The sequence below is a fragment of the Convolutriloba macropyga genome, chromosome 3 (genome assembly GCF_964194025.1).
Source record: "Convolutriloba macropyga chromosome 3, txConMacr16.3, whole genome shotgun sequence".
In the NCBI taxonomy this organism is placed as follows: domain Eukaryota; kingdom Metazoa; phylum Xenacoelomorpha; order Acoela; family Convolutidae; genus Convolutriloba; species Convolutriloba macropyga.
The window spans coordinates 32,008,683-32,033,631 of NC_134470.1; the positions used below are offsets into that span (position 1 = coordinate 32,008,683).

Sequence of the window (24,949 nt, forward strand, 5' to 3'; positions counted from 1 at the left end):
AATCTCTCAAAAAGTTACCAGACGTAAGCACTTAAATACCGCATGAACAAAATTACACACGTTCACGAAACTAGAATCTAGTTAAAGGCGCGAATTTTAAAGGCATTGTAGCAAAAAGTTCAATTAAGGTCACAATTAAACGTATCGCACAATTTTTAGACTCGTTCAAAACAATCACACATATGATAACAAATGTCACATTTTATCAACTATTCTTATCAAGCTCTTTTGATACAATACGCAGAACCATAAATCATAATGCAGAACTGCAAAAGAATTTCCCGATCACTTCATTTTCTCGTAAACAACGACGACTGCATTTTCTTTCACGAATTTTGATCCAACTTCTGAGACTATGTTAATGCTCTGAACACCGTCGCAGGATACTTTAAACCATTCGGATCCTCTGTCACTTGAAGACCGCAGACTAGGAACCTTCATGTACGTTACGTAATCCCCATCATAGAAACTGAAACCAGAATGAGCGACAATAAAACACAGGGAATACTTGTATTCATCCGGATCAACATCCAATCCAGGGTAGCCCTGCTTGCTCTGGCTAGCTACAGTCATCGGATAGAGGTCCAAGTTGTTCTTGTTGATCATGAGCTGATTAACAGTTTTAACGATCCTGCCGTTACGCTCATCCGGAGCAAATCGGTTCAAGTTCAAAATTAAGTAGGGCGGCAATTGAGCAAATAATCGTTTCGAATAGTGAGAGAACGACGAAAAATGTTTTGGCGACTTTTCGTTAATGTTTACACTTAGTTTTGCGTCTCCTGAACCACTGTAAACTTCGTCACAATTCTCGTCAGCAAAAGAGACTTGTCTCGGACTGCTTGCCGTTTCCGCAAGGTTGCTCTCTGAGAGAATAGGAGTTTCGGTTTCAGCCGGCGGACAATGATGTTGGATAAATTCATCGTAACAAACACATTGGAAATTGCGCGTTTTCTTCACTTTTCGTTTGCTCGACAAGAAGTGTAGACAGTCTTCAATAGTCGTGATCCTGAAATTCAGTTTAAAAAACTAATATAATAGCTCGCTATCCTATTTTCAGCAAATTTGTATTCAAATAATGTTGATAATTGTAAAGATGATACAAGCTTAAAAATAGATACTGGAGTTTCATATCTCGGCGTAACCAAGCAGCGGCATTAAATTGATTCTAAGATGCAAAAAAAAATCTTTTTCCCAGCTCCAGCTCCCAACCTATTTTTGATAGTGCGTAAAACGCCGTAGAAACTTAAAGACCAATTGTAAACTACTAAAAAAAATGAAGTAATGAGTAAATACCATTAGAAGCATGAAACGCATGCCTACTCGTTTTGATTACTATCAACTCCCACGAAAAGTTCATATCAGAAAACAAGATTCCTATCAAGGAGCGACGCAATATCTTAAGAAGTGTATACGAAATTTTACGGAGTTCAAAACGTCACCGAACACCAAAAACTGATTAAAGGGATTTTTGCATGATTTTAGAAATTCCTCCTTTTTCCGAATAACTTAACATGTTTTCTTTTAAGAATCTATCAGATAGCATTTTTATGGCAAGCTGAAAACTTTGCTACACAATAGCACAAGATATCAAGTTAGAGAAGTAATTGTTCCCACATTATTTGAGAAAATGGGAGAACTTTATGCTAGCCCAAGTTTTTCTGTCCAGACTATTTGTGACTTTTCTTGAGGCATTTAACGCTAGCTTATGTGGTATCAATTTGAAGCTTCCTGTGTCCAGAATTTCAACACGAAAAAAGGAAAAAAATATTTTCCACTCAACTTCAGGCAATTTAGACTATTTTTTGATCAAAATTAGCTAAAATTTTGGTCATAACTTTCATTTACAACAACGGGCCTTTTTTGAAGGCATATTTATAATAATATAATAAGCATAATAACTATCTAACGTTCTGTCAAAGTCTCCATATAGTACAAAAAAAATCGCCTTTTTAAAAAAAATTTCGAAAAATTTCCAGCCAATTTTTAGTTATTTTCATAGATTAATTATGAATTTTTCAAATAACGAAAAATTATAGATATTTCATATCGAACTCGAAAAACTAAGAAATCTTTGCTCAAGTCATAAGAAACAGGGAGAAAATTATTTGCAATCTGTATCAATGGTTAATTATAAATTTTTTCAAAAATCAAAAAATTATAGATATTTCATATAGAACCCGAAAAACTAAGAAACTTTAGTTTTTGGTAATAGCATACATTTTGACACCAATCAACATTGTCTCAGTTTTTATGTCACTAAAAAAATTTTTTGTCATATTTTGCCATTCATAAAAACGACAGCAACTACGAGTTGTTTTGAGCAGCTCCAAGTTTTCAGTCAGCTAAATTTCATATAACTGATTGTTTTTGTAAGCAGTCCTTTTAAAGAAAAGTTCAAAATTTCTCATGATTTTAAGGTCAATTGGCGGTCAAATTTGAGGGGCACATCAGGCAGCATATCGGAGAATCACATTGAAGCAGCACAAGTAACATAAATTAAACTAAGATAAGTGAAAAATAAAATTTTTGAGAATTTTTTTGCCTTGGCGTGCTTTGTCTGCAGCTTTTAGCTATTTGTTGATAATATTTGTTTCTAGTTCTATTCATAGCCTTTTTTGGCGGCTTCATATATTACCATTAAAGATAAAACGTGTATTGAAAAGAGGCAGTTCTTTGGTGCATTCAGTTTCATACTCATGGAGATTACCTGATTAGCGACAAGTTTTCGAAAAAAAATGTACTTCGAAATTCGTTGTCTCAAGTTTTCTCTTGTTTCACTGTATCTTTGCTATTGTTAACAGGTTTTCTAATTTTAAATAACAGCAATTGAAACAGGTAAGACTTCAACAGTACCGTTTCTCTGAATTAATAATTTTTACTGAGTTTTTATTTTAAAGAAGTTAAGTTTGCAATTCACTATTGATTAACGTTTAGTCTTTCTGTCCAAAACAAAATTATTTGGAGGTCCAACATGCTCTCAAGTCAGATATATCGTCTTTCTTTTGGACCTCCTTGTACGTAGCTTATGGTTCTTTCAAATTTGATATTTTTGGATGTTGCAATTTTGCAAGATTTGATGCTCATGTAATAACAAAACATTTGTTCTCGAAGTCCTAAAGGCAAAACTACAGAGTGAAATTTTATTATTTTTAATGCGTTTCGCAGAACTTTTTATTTAACTTTACAGGTATAAAAGGTTCCAAAACTTTATTAGCTATTCAATGTTGTCACATAGCAAAACATCTCTCGAGAGTTTGAATTTCTCAAAGATTTGTAGGAAAAGACTGAGGAAGCTCTATCAACTTCGTCTAGAATGAATGAACCGTCAATCGTCCGAAGAAGCCAAACTTAAACGCTCGTGTTTAGTTACAACACGTTTTAGGAAAACTCTTTTCATAATATTAATCATAATTTAAGTGCAACTAAGTATTTCATAATTAAGGTTTTTTAGTTCCCCAAAATTCAGCTATATAGTATTAGCTCTTTTTTCGCAGGAGCTTGATAAAAATACGGTGATAAAACAAACGTTTCTGAAATATCATTTTGGATGTATTGAATTAATAAATGTTAAGCTTTCAAATGAAAATGTGGGAACATTCTGTGCCACGCACAGAACAATCGAGCCTTCTTGCTGAATTGTTACTCGCCAACGTTAGAAGAGCAACATTGTAGGTTGAATTTTTGTTCCAAAAAAACCGTAAACCTTTTCAAAAGACAGAAAATGACGAAACATGGCTGGAAGATTGCCAGAAAATAGCCGCAATAGCTTCGTAGACAGACCAAAAAATTCGTCTTTTCATTGAAGGCTGATGTTATATTTTGATTAAAAACCTGTATGTTTTGCTGCCTCTATTAGCTGCTCTCAAATAACCTTTATTTAGAGTAACACACCCATTTGACATTATCTCTTTGGATTAAAGTAAATAAAAGTCAATTTCAAAGTGAGGAAGTCATTTGTGACCACAATTTAATCACGCGAATGAACAAAAAAACTCGCTCCACTAAGAGCGAAAAATGACGTCACAGACGCACTTCAGTTGAAATTGCATGAACGAATGAACAATAAGCAGATTTGAAGTGGTTGTGACGCCATATGGTCGGAACAAAAAAAACCAAGAATCTGCCAAGCTATCGTCATTTCCCATTTAATTTAGATTTATGATTCCTCATTTAAAAAAAAGTTGTTACTGAAAATGGAAATATACACGTGATAGTAACAACGATTTGCTTCGGTAGCTATCGAATCAAATCGTTGTTACTATCACGTGTTTATTTCCATTTTCATCATTCTCAATTTTGCGGGAGTTTTCAAAGACACGATCTTGTTGGTAATAAAAGTTAACCTCATGAATACTAGTTTTTGGGAGCTGAAACTGCGACAAGGTGATCAGTTGCCAAAAAAATTTACCCAATGAGAAAAGAAATTAGCTCCCTCTACCAGTTTTTGCGATATCTTTACGAACCCACTCGTACGCAATCGAGTGACATATTGCAAAACAGTAGGAAAATCGGGTGTAATTTCTCATCCTATTCTCTATAGCACGACTATGAAATGTGTCTGCAGATATGCGCCAAACCCGAAAGTACGGTGTCGGTCGAGCAAGTCCGGTTGCCACGATAACAGAACGCGGTTTCCGGATTAATTCCCACAGCGGATGAGAGGCATGGTCATGAACAGAGGTACGTTGGGGCTCGAAACCACTCGATGCACTAGAAAAAAGACGCAATTTGTGTCCATAGTTCACTGGAATACACTGTAAATTAAAAATACTACGCACTATCTCGATTGTAACGATTAACGATGGATTATTTGCGAAAGATTGCATAACTATTACAATTTTCGGCTTGCTTTTGTGTCGGCTTACTTTTATTTCCGCCTACCAAGGGGTTGGTTTTCGTAGTCGCTGGCTTCTTCACATGGTGAGGGGTAAAAGGAACCGGAGGGAAGGTGCAAAGGGGAGGGTTATTTAAAATCGCCATATAAACCGTACATTTACACCAACACATCAAAGTTTGGTGGGGTAGGTATATCTTATTATCCTCGGGGGTTACCTGTTCAGCATTTTTCTCAAGACAAAAGTCACGAATTTTGGCGGTAAGACGAAAAATCGGTAGTACGAAAAATAACATGAAACAGACAGTACTAAAATAATCGCTACAAAATTAGTTTGAGAGCTATTAAAAAGAGATCAACCGCATGCAAAAACAACTCCGCTGATTAACTTTCGTACAATGATTGCGAACTATACTTAACTTTTCGGGACAAGCTTCCACAACAATCTTTCTCGTCTGATACCTTTAAATAGAAAAAAAGGAGGCTGCGCCTGAATAACAACTGAGGATTACAACTAAGAATAACAACTGAGAATAACAACTGAATAACAACTAATCAGAACAGGAGAACGCATAATTCGAAATGTGAAATTCCGGATGTGCAAATTAAATATTCGAATATAAGCTTACTGAAGTGTATAGATGGTGCAAAAAAGCACACGACACAAATACTTTGTGAAAAAAAAATCGTTCTGAAGCAATTAGAACACATCTGAAGTTGAACATAGGACTATTATTCAAACATAGTCCGCAAACTGCCAGAAAAGAGCCGCCGTTGACCTGCTTGTTGACGCACATTGGGATTGAAACAGAAAAAGAAAAATTAAAAGATAGAAATTGACCGAACTTTTCTAAGTGTCATTTTGTTGGTGGCTTATATTCAGTGACAAGTGAAAGGAATACAGTACAATAACAGGCCATAAATTGTTAAAATAGCCTTAAAACATGAGATTTAGTTGAAAAACCTTCAAATTAGAGTAGAACTCCCTTTGATTACCAAAAACCTTCGACACGCTATCTGTTAGAATATCGATCAAACTATAATCTTAAACTTAGCGAGAATTAGAAAGAAAGTTTAACTTACCAGATTAGAAAGACAAAAGCAAATTGATTTTAATCAGAGAATTTATATAAATGAATCGTCAAGAAATGGTGCTTAGAATCAATATTCGGTTCAAATTGGTGAATCTAGATAACTAATATTAGAGTGAGATTATTTGATGTAAAATCTTCCCAGCATGTATTGAATGATTATGATACCACCGGAAATGTGAACGAAATCTTAGAGAAGTGTAAATGCATACCATCTATGGTATCCCCTGCGACTGATTTCTGGGAAATTTGCAGAAGCAAACCATATTGGGTAAACCTTGCGACCCCCACTGTAAATCATGGTGCTAAGATTAGTTTTGTATCTTGACTTTCTCGCACTGATAATGGGTACATATACAGCTGATTTTTGAGCCTTTTTTCATCCCCAAAACGAAATCACCATCTTGAGCCAATAATCAGATCTCTCCTGTAAATCTCTAAATTCTACTGTAAAATATCATTCTTGTTATTCTCTCATTTTGAGAAATTAATTTTTCTACTTAGTTAAAAACGCTTTTATTCAGCTTGCGAAAACCCATAAACCAACAGGTTATGGGCCCAGCAATTTTCTAAGTAACAAAACTAATTTCTAAAACAAAACTATTTTGTTGTTGACAGTCATAATCGTTTTAAGCTTAGTACCTTTTCTTTTCACAACTGTTTTGCCTGCTCAAACTACGATGGATCAACAGACAGTGAAGCTGCTGACCTACACAGGAAAGGCACAGGACTTTCCAATCTGGAGCACAAGATTTGTGGCAATGACGCAAACGAAGGGACTCTACAAATCACTACTTGGGACAGAGGAGAAACCCAATGAGCAATGAGCCTTCACCACTAGCCAATGGGGCGAGCAATGATGAAAAGAAGAACCACAAGGTGCTGAATGATGCATATGAGAAGGAAGTTGCAGACATCAAGGAGAAACGGAACAATGTGTGGTGCCATCTGGCACTGACTCTAGATGCAACAGCCCTCATGCTGATGAGACATGACTGTGTGGGAGATGACGGCATCGGAGATGGAGCAAAGGCTTGAAAGCTTTTGCAAGCGAGATTTCAGTGAGGAGACGCCAACAGTGGCGACTTTGGTTGCACAGCCTGCTCGACTTCAGCTCGAGGATGCTGAGGATTTGGATAGCTTCTTCATCAGAGGACAGGAGTTGCTCACAAGGCTACAAGAAGCAGAGTAAGTAGTCTCAGACCCTCTTCAACGCCTTGGTCCTCAGTGGTCTGCCAATGAGGTATTAAAGTTTTGTTATACAGGAAAGCTTTAACCCGGCAACGAACTTCAGAGTTGAGGAAAAGGCTGCAGAACTTCCGTGAGAGCACAGCACAGAGGCACAAGGGAAAAAGTGGTTCAGTGGCACTGGCAGTAAAGCGTGACTTCAAGAAGGGACCCAGGAAAGGAAACTGCATTGTGTGTGGGATCCCTGGACACTTTGCCAAGGACTGCAGGAGGAAGAAGACAGCACAATGCAGCAAGTGTGATGAGAAAGGTCACCTAGACAGGGCATGCAAGAGACAAAGAGATGGAGGCAAACATGAGTCAGTGTCAATGGGTCCAACATTGGCTTCATCAGACGAGGAATACTGGGCAGCTCTTACCCAGTGAAAGACAGCAGGCATGCTAGTGGACAGTGGTTGTACAGATCACATAGTGACAAACATCGACACGTTCCTGGACCTTGTGCCCATTCAATCAGTGGTCAGAAATCCCAACGGAGAGGCTTCCAGAGTGGTGGGCAGAGGCTGTGTGAGGATCAGCATACCCTCAAACAAAGGGAAGTTCCAATGCGAACTCAAAAAATTTTTGTGTGTGCCTGACTATTCTTCAAACCTCCTTTCAGTCTCAAGATGCATGGAGTGGGGACATGGCTTCACTTTCGAGAAAAGAAACAGCTGCATGAAACTCCAGAAGGGAACACGGGTAAAACTAACACAAGAAAATACCTTGCTTGTTTTACTTACCTTGCAGCGTTCTAGAGTTCAAAATGAGTTCCAACAGCGTGAAACTTGACAGTGCAAGGAAGTGGCACAGACGATTGGGTCATTTGAATGAAGCGGATGTGGTCAGGAATGCACCAGAGACAGTGGGGGAACTCGATGATGTATGCAATGTGTGCGCATTGGCCAAGATCACAAAGACTACAGTACCAAGAGTGGCAGAGACCCAAGCAGAAGAGAATCTGGAGAGGGTATTCACAGACGTGATGGGACCTTTCAGAGTAGAATCACTGTCAGGGTTCCGGTTCTGCAATTTGTTTGCAGACCAGTACACGAAGTTTGTGTTTGTGGACTTGCTTAAGGCAAAGACTGAAGCACTGGCCAGCTTGAAGAAGTTTGTTCTCAGTGTGGGGACGCCCAAGGAGCTGAGACAAGACAATGCGAAGGAGTTTCTCTCAGAGCAGTTCAAGAAGTAGTGTTTAGATGCAGGCATTCTACAGAAGAAGACCATACCAGAGACGCCACAACAGAATGGGTTAGCTGAGAGGTGCAACAGGACACTGCTGGAGATGGCAAGATGCTTGTTCATTGACTCGGGTCTTCGCAAGATGATGTGGGGAGCAGCAATTCTCCATGTAACAAGGATCAGGAACTTGGTTGTGAGACGAGAAGAAAAATGCCCAGCAGAGCTGATGCGAGGTATAAAATCTAAGCTTTCAATTAGTAAACTATTTATTTTTGGTTGCACAGTCTTCATGAGGAAGCGGGACAGAGATGTCAGCAAACTTGAACCCAAGGCACTGGAAGGAAAGTTTGTGGGTTACACTGAAGGAGACAATGGATACCTGGTGTACGCACCCACCACACGCAAGGTTGTGGCAGTTCGAGATGTGATCATCAAGGAGTCCGAAGTGGGCTCAATCCCTGACAACACAGAGACGCCCGACCTACTAGATGAGGGGTCACAGCAACTGGGGATCTGGCACCCAGTTGATGGTCATCAAGACGATGGCAACAGAGAGGAGCAGGGCATATCTACTGCAATAAAGGAGGAGTGGCATGACGCAGAGAGCGTGAACACTCAAGAAACGACACTGAGACGAGATGCCTCAGATGTTGAGGAAGCAGCACTGGATGAAGAATCTACTGCAACAAGAGGGAGTCTCAGCGACTCGGAGTCACTGGAAGACAGTGAAACGGAGGACTTCTCACAGACAGTTGGCTCATTTGAAGAGTCACTGGAGCAAGCGGACAGGGCAGTGCCCAGACGAGGGACACGAGCACGGAATGTTCCGCAATTTTTGGAGAAGTCAGGACCCATCTTGCTGTGACTGAGGGTGACTATGTGGAACCCAAAACAGTCTACGAAGCCAAGCAAGGTGACGATTGGGACCAGTGGCACCCGGCAATGAAGGACGAGGTCAAGGCACTCCAAGACAACGAGACTTGGAACCTAGTGAGACCACCCACAGACAGGGACATCATACCGGGCAAATGGGTCTACACAGTGAAATTGGGACCCAGTGGTCATGTGGACAAATACAAAGCACGCTATGTGGCAAAAGGCTTCAAACAGGTGGAATGACTGGACTACTTTGAGACTTTTGCGCCTATCTGTAAGCCAGAGACATTCAGGATTCGATTCTTCTTCAACTATAAGCAAAGCAGGGCCATGTGATGCACCAATTTGATGTCAAGACGGCTTTTCTGCAATCACCAATAGAGGAAAAAGTGTAACTGGAACAGCCACAGGAGTTTGTAAAACAATGATCAGATGGGGAGAAGTTAGTATGCCGACTGAATAAATCGATTTATGGTTTGAAACAGGCAGCTAACAACTGGTATAAGGAGCTGGCAAACTTCTTACGGCAAAAGGGGTTCACCAGAAGCAGGAATGACCATTGCTTGTTCGCAAGAGCAGAGACAGAGGGCCACACTTTCATCTTGTTCTGGATTGACGACATCATAGTGGCATCAAGAAGCATGGCAGTGATCTCCGATGTCAAAAAAGCACTCGAAGCAACATTTAACATGGAAGACAGAGGGAGATTACACTGGTTTCTGGGTCTAAGAATCAGACGAGAAGAAGGCAAAGTCACAGTCGACCAAGAGCGCTACATAGAAACAATGCTTGAGCGGTTTCAAATGGATCAATGCAAACCCTCAAGAGCTCTAGCTGATTTGAATTTGAAACTTCAGACAGCACAGAACGGAGACGAAGAAGCGGACCAGAGGATCTACAGAAGCTTGGTTGGATCACTTCTCTATCTGGCCAAACAGACGAGGCCAGACATCATGTTCACCGTCAACATTCTGTCCAGACACATGAATGCACCTACCAATCAACACTGGAAGTGCGGAAAAAGACTTCTGCGATATCTTCAAGGTTCAAAAGGTTTCAAACTTATTTACACAAAAGAAGCTAGTTATGATTTAGTGGGGGAAGTGATGCAGACTGGTCTGGTGACGTGAACGACAGAAAATCAACGACGGGCTACTACTTCAAGCTCAACGGACATGGCGCAGCACTCAGCTGGGGTGTCAAGAATCAGGGCACAGTTGCTCTTTCTTCATCAGAAGCAGAATATCAGGGCATGGCAGCAGCAGTTCAAGAAGCATTGTATCTGAAACAGCTTCTAGAGGATTTCGGCATCCAACAGAAACATCCAATAGCAATTGGAGAGGACAACCAGAGTTGTATTAAATTGTGCCAAAACCCAGTCATGCACAAGAGGAGCAAACACATTGAGACGAAATTTCACTTCATTCGGGACAAGACGGATGGTGGGACTATTTCAATTCATTACGTTCCCACTGACAAAATGGCAGCCGACATCTTCACGAAATCTTTACCCGTATCGAAGGTGAAAACATTCAGAACTGTTTTGATGGGAACAGACTCTACGCAATCAGCTCTGAGTGGGGGTGTTAGAATATCGATCAAACTATAGTCTTAAACTTAGTGAGAATTAGAAAGAAAGATGACTTACCAGATTAGAAAGACAGAAGCAAATTGATTCTAATCAGAGAATTTATATAAATTAATCGTCAAGAAATGGTGCTTAGAATCAATATTCGGTTCAAATTGGTGAATCTAGACAACTAATATTAGAGTGAGATTATTTGATGTAAAATCTTCCCAGCATGTATTGAATGATTATGATACCACCGGAAATGTGAACGAATTCTTAGAAAAGTGTAAATGCGTACCATCTAGTATCCCCTGCAACTGATTTCTGGGAAATTTGCAGAAGCAAACCATATTGGGTAACCCTTGCGACCCCCACTGTAAATCATGGTGCTAAGATTAGTTTTGTATCTTGACTTTCTCGCACTGATAATGGGTACATATACAGCTGATTTTTGAGCCTTTTTTATCCCCAAAATCAAATCACCATCTTGAACTAATAATCAGATCTCTCCTGTAAATCTCTAAATTCTACTGTAAAATATCCTTCTTGTTATTCTCTCATTTTGAGAAATTAATTTTTCTACTTATCTAAAAACGCTTTCATTCCGCTTGCGAAAACCCATAACCCAACACTATCAAAACAACCGTAAAACTATAACTTTAGTCAGAAACGACGTCTTAGACAACAGAGAAGTTTAAAAAAAAACAAAAACACTTGAAAAAGTAGAAAATAACAAAAACCAGAAAACCTTAAAGCCTCTTCGAGTCTTAAAAAGGAGTGCGCCTTCATAAAAGCTGTTGAGAGGCTGATGGCGGCTATTAATCAAAAATATCTAATACCAAAAATATTTCAAGCATTAATTAACTGCAGGAAGTGAATATAACTTGCACTTGACAAAACAATCAAGGAAATCTTCTTTAAAGTGCATAGATTAAATCGCCCAGCACAACGTCAAGGACATTTCTATTTCTCCATTCAGAAAGAGATATTGAGGTGATCAGATCGCGGTAACAGCAACTTTCTCTCCTATTAAATCGTCGCTTTCCTTGAAAATGGCCATTGAGCTATGCTTTACAGAATTTTCTAAACGATTGAATTACAATATGTGCATAAGAAACAGGAAATCGGAGGTTAGTGGTATACTGCCGCCAAAACTCCTTTGCGGACACCTTTGAGGAGTTACCAAGCAACCACTTACTTTTTTAATCGAAGATTTCCGAAATCAGTAGATTCTTTAGTCTAAATTTTAACTAACCTTCTAGCTTGATTGGTAGGAGCAACCAGAATGTCCAAGTCTAGGACACAAAATTTATTGAAGTTGTACGCGAAACTGTCGCACGATGAGCAAAACATAGTCTCGGCCTGCTGACCTTCAAAATTACTCAATACAATTGAGGTTCCACCTTGTTTGGCTTGTTCTAGCATCCACTGAGCCATTGAAAGCTTTCCCAGAATGAAGTAATAATCAGCTGAAAATATCCCATCTTCGCATTGTTCCATATCCTGCCAACATTGCCTGGCTACTGATTCCAACTCAACCCTCGATTGCTTCCAGCTGTGATCGTTTTCTTCCAGTCTCTTTCGAGTCGAGACTGAAACTTTGGCTAAAATTTGCTTCAAAAGCGAGTCATACGGAATTTGCAGTTGAACTTTCGTTTCATCATCAACTTTGTCAAAATGTAAACTACTTTGTAAAGTGTTGAACAAAAACTGAAGAGTAAATTGCCGAGAGAAATTCGAATGATTGAACATTTCGTTCATGAGTTTACTCAAACTTTGTTGCTTATCGGAAGATCCTAACGCAGTTACTACTTTACCCAAAGTGACTTTAAGGACTTCACGAAACTGTTCGCTCTTATCAAAACTCGATTCATTGTTGTTGTTCTCACCCCCGTTATTCAGGAAATTGGGGTCTAAGTTAGTAGCACTAATTATCAGTAAGGATGATTTTATGGCACTAATGGTTGCTTGAGTTTGCAAGGATATTTTCTTTTCTATCTCTGGTGGATATAACCAGTTTTCCAAACTGCGTCTTAAATTGTCCCAATAAAATGACAAAAATTCGTATAAACATAAGGCTGTCTTTTCCAAGAAATAATGAAAAACTGTCAAATAATACATCAGTTTTAATTGCAATGGCGATGTTTCATTTTCTTCTGGCAGTCCAGAACTCGATCTTCGATTGTAGGGTGTTGAAGTCGCTGTGAAAATGTTCCTTTTGAACGAATCAAATGGAGTTACGTTTCTTTCACTTGAATCACCCCTCGAAATTTTTGGAGTGCTTCGAGATGATATTTCTCTGTCAAATAAAAGAGCATTCGGTATTGAGCTAACTCTGGGTCTGCTTCTAACAGCTGAGGTCTTGGCAAGAGGGGATCGAAACGACACGTTTCCAGGAATTTTACATGAACAGACATCTTCGTTCAAGCAATTATTGCACGCATCGTTGCCACTCGGCCACGAGTACTGTGTGAACAGATAGGTCAATGACGTCATCAAAAACAACAAGTAAGGCGCATGATCAAAACAAAAGTACAAAATAGTAATGAAAGATAACACGTAGGTTTCTTTCTTCCATAGCGATCTTTTAGCAGCTATGTCGTCATACACGACTGACTTCAAAAATTGCTTGAATATACCATCCACAAACATGAATGAGAAAGCGTCCACAATGATTGCTCTTAGCATTCTAACAATCTGAAACCAAACACGGGCAATTAGTTTTAAAATCAACAAATAAGTGGAAAAAAACCTCAAATGTATCAGCTATCACCATGTTCACAAAATGATAGTACTTACTAAAGTTCAAACTGACAGTTTCGACAGTTGAGATAACCAGCATCAATGCTGTCATGGAAAAAAACAGGCCATCAGGTCGCAGGAAAATAGCTCCGATTGATCTATTTGCTCAATAATGATTGTTAAAACACAGGTCAAGAAAAGAAACCGAAAGCCTGTTTCTGCTTCCGAAAGATGCGTTACGTCTCATGCACTCAACGAGATTTTGCATACATTTAAATTTCAGAGGCCATGTCTATCAGTGAGGTACTTATGTCACTTATGATGGAAGAAATAACTCAAACGAAGTCTAGCAAACACCCTCAAACATGCGATTGTTATAGCAAGGCAATTTTCATTTCGAAACGGATAGAGTCATATAGTTTCCTGACTGAAAAGCAGCGGCAGGGAAAGCATTGTTTTGGAAAGGAACCTTTGGAAAGGATACCATAACAATTTAAAACTCTTCGGTCAAATATAAACGAGTAGGCATTTCACTTGTTTGCATTTCACAGGATTTGTTCTGACACTTAAAAAATCGCCGCTACAATACTTAAACAAATTTGGTTCCTATGTACAATAAGTAGGGGTAAAATATTCTTTTCCACAAACGTCCTGCCAGAAAAAAAGCTGTGAACATATATTGTTATGTTCATTATCGAAGAAATGAGAGGTTAGGCACAAGAAACCTAGGTAAGGCAAATATACCAATTTCATTTTCCGGGAACCGAGAAGCAGCTAAAAACTCATTGTGCATCTGAAATGCAGCTTTGAATTGCTTATTACAGAAGGTAACAAGAGACAGACTAGCGTCATTAAATACTGGCCAGCAAACTAAATTACGGCTCTCAACCGTTTTCGTTTTTACAAGCTAAATTTTAACAAGACGGCTCGTGCAATTCTGTGCGGTGCACAGCAAGTTCTATAAGCCGACCCAACAAAAATTCAAGTATTTGTTTCTGCTCATAAGATCAATAGAAAGGTTCACGAAAGGCAATTATGCTACGAAAGTGGTCTAGAATTCTCTTAAAAAAACACAAACAGGTAAAAAACTTTCAAAATAGATCTTATTTTCCCCAATTTTCTTAACAAAAACAAAAAGCCCACCAAAAACGAATCAAATAAAACCCAAGCGAATCCACAAGAAATTCTAATTACAGCCACGAAAAGTCATCGCAGACTTAAAAAAATAAAAACTGTTATTATAAAACATTTAAAATAGAAAAATTTTGAAAGCTCAAAAATGGGTCTTGAAGTCTAATAATCTAAAATTTTTAAAAACGCCACAAACCGTACAAATTCTTAAGAACCTAAGAAGCTCTTAAAAAATTTGAGCTGAAAATTTAAACTAGCGTCGGAAGAATTGCTCTCGAACGACTAGGAGTGCTGGAATCTATTGCAGCCTGCTTCCATCGCGTGGGGGAGGTGACTAAATGCACTAAGGGCGCTTCACATGACGTTATTAGAGGTTATTATATACCACTATACCATTGAAGTTTGGATCTATTCTGCACCCCCAAGTTTAGTGGGCATTTAACTTTTACGCCCCGCTGGCGCACTTGCTATTGTTTAGATAGTAGCATGATATAACAACAGGTATGGTATTGCTATTTGGTTGCAAAAAAACTGGGGCTTGAACAGAATAGGGCTAAAAAATTTTGCTTGCTAAGCGAACATTTTGTTGCACGTTCTTTACTCACTCTCTCTTAAAAACTAATGAATGACCAAAAACAAATTTTTTGCTTTCTCTTTGCTTGTGACTTTTGATCAGTAGATTAAACTAAATACTTGTTTTCACGTGAGGCATTGATTTTTTATATGGATAATTTAGAGCTATTCAGAGCTTTTCTAGAGCTATATATTTATAAATTTATAGAGCTATATCAACGAAAATTATAATTAGAAACAATTTAAATTAGAAAATTAAAGGAACAATTAGAAGGTTGCGGAACTTTGTAAGATCGCAAAAGCGTCCATATTTTAAATCTATTTCCGCTCCAATTTTTCCCTAAGCTTAAAAAGATAAGTCAAGATTTTTAAAACCCCTTTTCAATCCTGAAAAAATAATACCTCTCATGTCTTTCTCAGATATACAATGCATTTGAGCAAAATTTGTAGAAAAAGAAACGAAAGCTGGTCTAGTATGAAGCTCCTTCTATCTTGCATGAGGTCGCGACCACAAGATTCAGAATACACAATATACAGAATACTCAAACAAACGTTCCCAAAAATGAAGTAAACCGGAAAATTTGAGAACAAGACGTTTGTGCTCAATAGTATGTTGCTTGACTCTTCGCTCACAAAATGATCAGTTGGAAACTTCAAAATAGAAAAACGCCCAATACTGGTATAATTTTTCAGATCCCATTTGTGGGGGGAACTAAATCAAATGGGTTTTTTGTTCAGTCAATTTTGGCCGATCGATATATTCATCGTAAAGAAATGTGAGTGGCATCGTTAAAAAGCTCGTCCAGCGTAGAATAATAGACGAAAGGCAATAAAAATGCTAGTTATGGTCTCATAAGGAATTGAATTCTAACTTAGAGCTGTTTTTAAAACCTTTTCATCTTTTTTGTTTTGATTTCAAGTCACTTAGAGCTAATAATTTTTCATATCAAGATTCCGTTAAGGACAATTCTAATTTACAGTCAAACGATTCCCAGGGAAAAATATTTCGTTTTGAAGGAATCGCTCAGTCTTTATATGGCTTCGACTCGTAATTTTTAATGAAAATTGGGTTTTCTTTTTGGAGATCTAACGTTTTTTTTGTAATCCTATGGCATTATCGTCGGCTGCAATTGAAATAGGCTCTCTTAAGAGCATCAACTAAACCTATCTGGTGCTTTGAGTGGACAGCTAACGTCTGTTAAAACTTCAAATTTTTCGAAAAATTTTTTAACATTAACCCATCTTAAACTTATTTCTGTGTACATGTAAGTCAGTCTCAAAAATGACAGGACCACTTTATTTTCCACTGCTGACAAAAACTAAAATGGTTAGAGGTTTTATCTTCTAACCATTGATTCTATGACTTCGATGCCACGAGTTTTATAGATCTTAAAATTTTTGGATATTTCCCAAACTTTTGGTTCCTTTTGAAACCTTATCATAATATCCTAATAATGACAGTTGCCATTAGCTTAGAGAAGGAGTTCATTTGATAACAAATAAGAACTTCAGAGAAAAACTTATGGTTTAAATGGCTTAGACACATTCTTCTTTCACTTCTCCACTGAATTTTTGTTTTTGACTGTATTTGTTGTCGTTTTCATAGTCAAAAGACTTATTGATGACTTAGGACTGAAAGATACCATTGCCTTCCCATGGAGGCAGAACTTAGCGTATTTATTGATTTCCATTGAAAGCCATTTAATTTAATGGGTTTGAAACTACGGGTTTTCACAAAAACTTCGTGGCGTTAATATAAGTGTTCATATTCGTTGTTTTTTAAGACATTTTGTTACAAAAAACAACTCCACTCTGTTAAAAGATTAATTGAAACTAAAATTTTTACCGATTCATTTTTAATGGCTTCGACAATTTTCTCACTCATTTTTTTTGTATTTGCTGTTTTTGCGTTTTTGAGTTCTTTATGTAGTCGTGATTTTTTTTCGAAATGCTGAACGTTCTCATAAGCTTATAACTGACAATTGGATTAACTTATTCAATGCTGTCTGTATTTAGTGAATGGTGTTACCAATAAAAAAAAATCAGTTTTTGTTGTTCTTTTCGTCGCCTTCCTTGTAAATCAAAACTCAACGTGTTTATTGATGTTCGCTCGTAACTGTTGTTTTGTTTTTTCGAAAATATGCGTTTTCATAAAAGTTTGAGTGGGCAATATTTGTGTTTCGCTTTGTCTTCTTTTAAGAAATTCGCGTAACAACATATCCCAATAAGGCCCAGGTTAACATATTTTACTGTTTACTGTTCGGTATAATTTTAACCGCATTAGTATATATAACAATCGAAAAAAAAACATAACATTCAGATAATAGCTAATGATTTTATTACCTAAATAATTTGTGCTTTCGAATTTTTTTTTTCAGTTATTCTGCACATTTAGTCCACTTCCATGACTTAGTCCAACCAAAGACAGCTCCTATTGGTTTCCTAATGACGTTTAAGTAGAATTGTCTGGAATTTTGTCATTAAAAGCTACTGGTTTTTACGACGTTTGAAAATTTTGCTTTAAAAAAGTTAATTTCTTTTTGAATTTCGCTTCATTACTTCTTCTTTTTGGCGACTTGTTACCTAGTCTCATTAGAAGAAAAGTCCCATCTGCTTTGTAATTAGAAAAAGTAAAATTTGTGTAGTTAGGGTTTTGTCTGATTCTAATTTGACGTTGTTCCTAGGCGCTTTTTAAAGTTAGATATTGCATTTTTGCCGTGAAAAGAAAGTTTGTGCTTTTGCTTGTTTTTTTTTCTTCTCGTAGTCTTATTAATGGTAGATCTCGAGAGCGCTCTAATAAGGCATTACAATATGTAATTCAACCAGTAGTTTGGGTGTGTAACAATTTCTTTAAACTCAAACATCTATTTTTGATTATCTCTTCATTTGGTTGACAATTAAGTCAAAAATGTAGATGTGCTCGAGTCGGAACATCATGTGCGAACGCACATTAACGAGCCTCCTTGTTTCTTTCACTATTGAACTATGATTGTGATCGAATAGCACGTTTCCTCTTTTATTAACAAACAGCTAGTTCATGGCAAGTCAACACTATACGTGAAGAAGAATGTAATTGGTCTTGACAATGGCTTTCGAGCTATCGTGTTTCTTAGCTGTTAAAATAAAACAACTCAACTTAACATGATCTAATTAAATGCATTTGTATTTACAGCAAACATAATTGAGACATCGCGCATACAAACCATTGAAACCAGTTTGGGGAGGGCACTATTAAATCGTAAATCTTTAAAAGGATTGGTTATTAATCCGAGTCTGAGCTTGAACTTGACGAGGAACCAGAAGAAGAACCCGAAGATCCGGATGAAGAGGAACTACTGGAACCATCTGAGGAACTGCTTGAGGATGAGGATGATGAGGACGACGAAGAACTGGAACTGCGAGATCTCCTTCGTTTCTTTGCAGGAACTTTTCTCTTTTTCGGCTTTGACTTCATTTTTGTAGCTTGAGTCTTGGCAGCGGCAATATTCTTCTTTTCTTTAGCTCTTCTCATCTGCTCCTCGATTTCCTTTTCTCTCTTTTTCCTAGCAATTCGAGCCGGATCATCTCGTTTTCGTTGCTCATCGCGGGCTAACTCTTTACCTTTCTCTCTATTTGCACGCGATGACTCAAGTTTGGCTCCTTTTCTAGTGTCCACTTCGGGCTTTCTTTTCAGTTCGCGAGACCGAGCATTCGGCTCTACTTCTCGCCTGCTGCTATCTCTCAACTGCTCCTGTTTATGACGTTCAGATGTTGCCAACGGTTTCTTATCACTTCTAACTTTTTCAGTAGGTTTCTTTTGACGTTCTTCAGCTCGCTGAATCCTGGCCTTTTCTTCCGCTTTTCTCCGAGCTCTTTTCTCAGCTTCGATCCTCACTGGACTTCTACTGCGTGAATGTCTCTTTCTTTCAACATCTGTTTTGAGGACAGGTCTTTGAGGTCGCTTTACGGCTACTTTTGAAGCATCTGCAGATTTTGTGGCTTTTATTGTCTGAGTCTCAACATGCTTTTGAGGCTGAGGTTTCTTAGAAGACACTTCATTCAGATTATCAATTGGACCATCATTGGGCGATGGAACTTCGGGTGCATTTTGGGTTTTGATAGGTGAAGGTGCTTCATTTGTATTTGTTTCTCCAACGGGCTTTTGCTTAATCGGGATAAGATCCTCCTGGGTTTTGAAATTAGGCAAAGGATCATCTTCTTTGTCACTAGCCAAGTCCAGGTCCTTTTCTGCTTCCTCGATATCATCTTTGAATAATTCTCTGGTATCGACAAATCCATCTGACCTAACTTTGAGCATCTCCATTTCTGTCTCGTCAGCTTCTCTCGCTCTCATTTTAGCCTCCAATCGTTTGATATTTCTCTCTGCATACTCGTTGACCATTTCAACTTTTAATATAGGCGCCTGCTTCAGTTGAACACTGGGGAGAATTTTGTTGCCGTTTCTTATAGTTTTCCTGTCCGGGCGTTTTTTCATTTTGATTTGTATCAGCTCATCGCTGTACATTTTAGTTTTCTTTTTAGCACGCACTGTCATTGGTAGGTCCTCGTCACTATCAGTTTGGCTTGCTTCTGCTTCGGAATCTTCCGATTCGTCTTCAGATTCCGAGGATTCGCGACTACGTTCCACGACTCGACTTTCAACGACCGGAACATGTCGACGCTTCAATAAATCACGCACATCCTTTACTCTCAAATCGTCCAATACAGTTTCGTGGTCATCAAACGATCGTTTGTGTCCCAAACGGTGAAACACTGATGATCCTTTCATTGGCATTCGTCCATCACCAAACTCGGTCAGATTGTTTTTCAAGATACCACGTCTCTTTAAATATCGCTCTTTATAAGAATTGCTAATGATTCCTGTCATATTTCCGAAATGAGGGTTTCCATGGTTTTGATAATACTTACTTTTCAGCATGGCGTTTGATTCTTTCCGATCGTTTTCAACAGCATACCGGCACTGCATAATTGTAATCTGTCCATTAAAAACCTTAACCGGGCCGAACCTCCAAATTGAGTTCAACTTTGACTGCGAACTATTCAAATTATCACGCTTGGGTGCGGATACATGTACCAGCTCATCTCCCAGTCTGAAGCAGTTTGGGGAATCTTCTGAGCTTAAATCGGGAGCTTCAGGGATTTCATCCAGGGGTACTTCACCATCTTCGACTTCACCCTCTTCCTCGCTTTCCTTGTCCTCATTTTCTTTCGAGCTTTCATCGCCTTCAGTTACAAACTCCTCGTTTTTATCCGTTGTCGCGGAATCATCTAATTTCTCCTTTCCAGCAGCTTGCTCTTTCACTGGTGACGCCAGTTTAATTGGCACTTTGTGGTACTCGGGCATCGAGGAGAAAAGATAATTTAGAAAGCAAGATGAGCACTCTTTTTCACTGTCGTACACAATATTACAAGAATCGTCATCTATCCATTCTAGGCTTTCAGGAGGGTATGGTTTGAAATACTCAAATACTTGCTCTGTTGAAAAGTTAGAAACACCCTGAACAAATATAGCAGTTGTTCTCACTTTCGATTTCTTTTCGTCTGCAGTTTTCAACTGATATCGTTGCACTAAATCACTCTCAGGAGCTATAATTTGTCCCCAAACATGACCAAAAGTTTTGGCGCGATCTTGTTTCCTTTTTAACTTTTCGGTGGCAGTTAAGTCCTTCTCTTCATTCAATAGCTTCTGAAGCTTTTCCTTTTCTATCGCCTCATCGGCAGTCTGTTTTTTGGTGGTGTCCTCTTCGTTTCTGATGTAATAATAAGGGTTCTGGTATCTCTTACGACGCTTAAATGGCCTTGTGATTTCAACTTCATCCCTTAGTCTGTCTTGATAAGGGATGTCTGAAGTTGCACCACAGTTTAACAGATCCATGAACACGACGTCACTCAAATCTTCGTCATCATCTTGAGAGACGTTTGACTCCTTCTCCGGATTAGTTTTGTCCTCTAGGGGATGTAAAGGCAACGTGTTATCAACAGTAATCTTCAGCTTTGCTGTCTTTTCCTGGATAACCATTGTGTCTGAAAAATTGAAGCAATGTAGCTGAAGTTGAGTCAAAGTCTATTTTGGTTCAAACAAATGTTCGACCTAATCAAGATTTGGACCACTAAGGTAAAAAGATTTTAAGCTCCTTCTCGGAAACAAAAGTTAATCTTGCAAGCTTAACTATTGTTCCCGACTAAAGTTTTATAAGTGTTTTTAATCGCGTATTTTTTATTAACACTGTTTTTAGAAATGTGGCAAATGGCCTTGAGTTTAAAAAAAGTGCTTTCTACGATAATAGCTAGCAATTGATCCCTCTCACTTCTAAGCTATAGCTCAGATATGCGTCTCAATCTTTGAAATATAGTGGCTTCAAGACTTAACAAAGCTTGCCAAAAATTAGAGACTTATTGCAAAAAAACTGAAGTAAATCAAACATAAGCTGTCTTCTGCAAGACGGTAATTAGAGCCAAGCGTCAAATGGTTCAATTATTGGTGCAAGCTCTATCAATCGCCAACAAAAATCCAAATGAAAAACCGAAAAGAGCAGAATTGTACAGAAATCCACCCATCATTAGTTGACAGCTCATCTGTTCCTCGATTTCGCTTCATCTAATTCAAAGTTGTCAAAAAACATCTGTTGCACAAAATTAATCCAATGAATAGAAAGAGGAAACAAATTCATAATTTGGCACAACACGACCAGAAAAACAAACCATAGAAATATTTAGGACATTAGCCTCCTTTTTTCTACAAGGGTTCCCATTGACGCTTCTACTGCAGGGCGCCAGCGCAAGGAGCGTGCGTCACGGAAGCAGAGTATGGAGCTACGCAAAAAAAGCGAAACTTCTTTTTGTCCTAATGTACGTGATCACGTCAGAATATGAATCTTCTTTCTAAACGCTGATCCGGGAAGCCAACCTCTGTAGGGCTTTTGATGCTGACCAACCAACTCCTCCTGTATACCTGAAGATCAACGGCGTCCTTTCGTCAAATACCTTTCGTCGTATTTCAGTTTCTTAATGGACTGATTTTCGTAGGAATCCGGTAGGCTTCCTGGGCAAATCTTAGCATACGATTTAAACCCTTTCAAATCAAGAATGTTCTGCTGAAACGTGATCCGAAGAAGCCGTTTTTATTATAATTATTATTATTATAGGTTTACGCATCATTTACAAATTCAAACGTCCTTTCAAAATCAAAGATTAAATTAAAAAGTTTTCAGTTCTTTCCGATAATCAAACTCATGGGATATTAGTTCCATTAGCTCTCATATCTAGTCAAGCGTTGTCATCAGTAGTGGTACTTCTATATGCGAAGGTTTCACCTTGCAGAGTCTGAAGACAGGTCTCTACTTCGACATCATCACAGACCTCATTGAGCAGGTTGGCAAAAGAGTCACGGATGTCATTGTGTATGATGTGCATATAGCCACCATTTGGGCAATCAGGAGCATGCGCTACATTAAAAATTTCTCATGCGCATGTTGATGGCAATTTTACGGGATCCCATACATATCTAAGGGCTATTGCATGTCTAAACTCTCCCTTGGTTAAATTCAAATGATATCTTTTCAATGGAAGTGCGTTTAGCCAGCGTAATGCTCCTTTTTTCATAGCCAAAACTAGCGACTGGAACACTTCAACATGACTAGAAAACTAGGTCTCAAAAAACAAACAGTTTTCATCTTTTGGCTTTCAAAAACAATCTTGAGTAATTAGATATTGCACAGGTTAACCGGTCAAAATATTTCAGAAGCTTTCAAATAATCCGAAACATTTTGACTTTCTCATAATTTCGATTTTTTTGTGTTGTTGCTTTAGCTGCCCTAATTAGAATGAGCTATGGTAAGCTGACCTTAACTAGTTTAAAAAAAGTCTGCAAAAATTAATTTGAAAACGAAAAAATTCGTTTGTAAGTGATATCATGTGTTATCTAAAATTACTTGAATTACTGAACAAAAAGGCACCAATAAGATCGAAAAATAGTGTCTCTCACACACAACACAGATCTGTTGAAATCATGTGAGCAACAAAAATTTTGACGAAGAAACAAAAATAGCAGGACAAGTATCAGGATTTTTCACTGACTCAACGACAAACTAGATCTAGATCAGACTGTAGAAAACAAACAGAGCTGGCAGATTGCCAGAAAATAGCCGCAATAGATTCGTAGATCGGCAGTCTAAAAAAACATTAAGAAAGACAGACCAAAAAAATTTGTCTTTTCATTGAAGGCTAATCTGTTATATTTTGATTGAAAATCTGTTTAAATTTTTGCTGCCTCTATTAGCTGCTCTCAAATAACCTTTATTTAGACTGACACAACCCATTTGACCTAATCTCTTTGAATTAAAGTAAATAAGTCAATTTCAAAGTGAGGAAGTCATTTTTGAGAATGAGGTAAGTCAAGTGTGACCAAAAAATTAATCACGCGAGTGAACAAAAAAAACTCGCTCCACTAAGAGCGAAAAATGACGTCCCGCATGCAATTCAGTTGAAATTGCATGAACGAATGAACAAAAAGTGGCTGTGACGTCATATGGTTGTAAAAAAAATCATGACGACGAAATAAAAAAACAAAGCAGGACAAGTCCTGACGTACAATTCAAAGAATTTTCATTGACTAAACAGAAAACTAGACCTATAACGGACTATGAATGGATTGGGAAAACCATTTAGAAAAAAATCTGATCCAAAAAATCCGAAAAAACAGTAAAAATCAAAGTGAAATTGCCGCACGTGAACAAAAAACCACTAGCGAGAAAGTGAATTTTTGTTCAAACACTGTTTTCTCACTCTACTTTAAATTTAGAGCGAAAAAATTTCACGCCGCAAAACCACTCGCTTTTTCGCTCCTTTTCCTGTTTCGGCGTGACCAAAATCACTACTCCAATTTGACTTTAAAAATCATGAAAATGTGTGAACAGATCTTTAAAAAAAGACAGCGCCCCAATAAAATTCAAATTCTTCGAATTGTAAAAAAAACCAAGAGAAGGCCAATAATAGCCCCAGCTATTGCTGTGCGGATAAATCAAAGCAGTCAAAATATAAGTCAAATTGCTCCACATAAGAAACAGGATCGAAAAAGCGAATTTTCGTTCGAACGCCGTTTTCTCACTCTATTTTAAAATAAGATAGATATTTCCCGCTAATAACCGCTTGCTTTTTCGATCTTTTTCAGATTTCGGGGTGACCAAAATAACTTCTCCAAATTAACTTCTAAAATTACTAACAGATCTTAAAAACAAAACCATAGCCGGAAAAAATCGGAATATGACTCGAAGTAGGAAATACGAAAACTCCTATGAAATGCCCTTCGCCACGGCGTTCCGTATTTTCGAGAGCTTTGCATTGATGCAACTTTTCTCTAAGTGAAAGAAAGCGATTGGCTAAAATTTCAATAATAAGGAGGTACGATTTAAATTCAATTAACTTTGTGCGAGACGAGGAGTATTTCAGAAAAGAATCAGCAGTAAATTGAATCACGAGAATGAACAAAAAACTCGCTCCACTAAGAGCGAAAAATGACGTGCCGCTTTCAACTCAGTTGAAATTGCATGAACGAATGAACAAAAGTTGACTGTGACGTCATAGGGTCGTAACAAAAATCATGACGAAATAAAAAAAAAACATACCAGGACAAGTCGTGACGTACAATTCAAAGAAATTTCATTGACTAAACAGAAAACTAGACCTAGAACGGACTATGAATGGATTGGTAAAACCATTTAG

At 38.0% G+C, this 24,949-nt stretch overlaps 2 protein-coding genes across 2 annotated transcripts; both read right to left on the reverse strand.

Annotated features, from left to right (window-relative positions):
- Positions 1–105: 105 nt before the first annotated feature.
- LOC142336154 (uncharacterized) lies at positions 106–13,511 on the reverse strand. The gene is made up of 2 exons (XM_075384753.1): positions 12,039–13,511; positions 106–1,006 (listed from the first exon to the last, which is right to left on the reverse strand). The coding sequence occupies exons 1-2, from the start codon at positions 13,469–13,471 to the stop codon at positions 286–288; spliced, it is 2,154 nt and encodes a 717-aa protein (XP_075240868.1). The 5' UTR covers positions 13,472–13,511; the 3' UTR covers positions 106–285.
- Positions 13,512–18,360: 4,849 nt separating this feature from the next.
- On the reverse strand, positions 18,361–21,249 carry LOC142336155 (uncharacterized). The gene has a single exon (XM_075384754.1). It carries the CDS (start codon positions 21,246–21,248, stop codon positions 18,492–18,494), a length of 2,757 nt encoding a protein of 918 aa, XP_075240869.1. The 5' UTR covers position 21,249; the 3' UTR covers positions 18,361–18,491.
- Positions 21,250–24,949: the final 3,700 nt, after the last annotated feature.

Excerpts from the sequence above, each read along its gene's own strand:
- LOC142336154 (XM_075384753.1), bottom strand. The coding sequence starts at position 13,471 with ATGCTAAGAGCAATCATTGTGGACGCTTTCTCATTCATGTTTGTGGAT. Across the intron at positions 1,007-12,038 it reads CCTACCAATCAAGCTAGAAG|GATCACGACTATTGAAGACT; the intron begins GTTAGTTAAAAT and ends ACTGAATTTCAG.
- LOC142336155 (XM_075384754.1), bottom strand. The coding sequence starts at position 21,248 with ATGGTTATCCAGGAAAAGACAGCAAAGCTGAAGATTACTGTTGATAAC.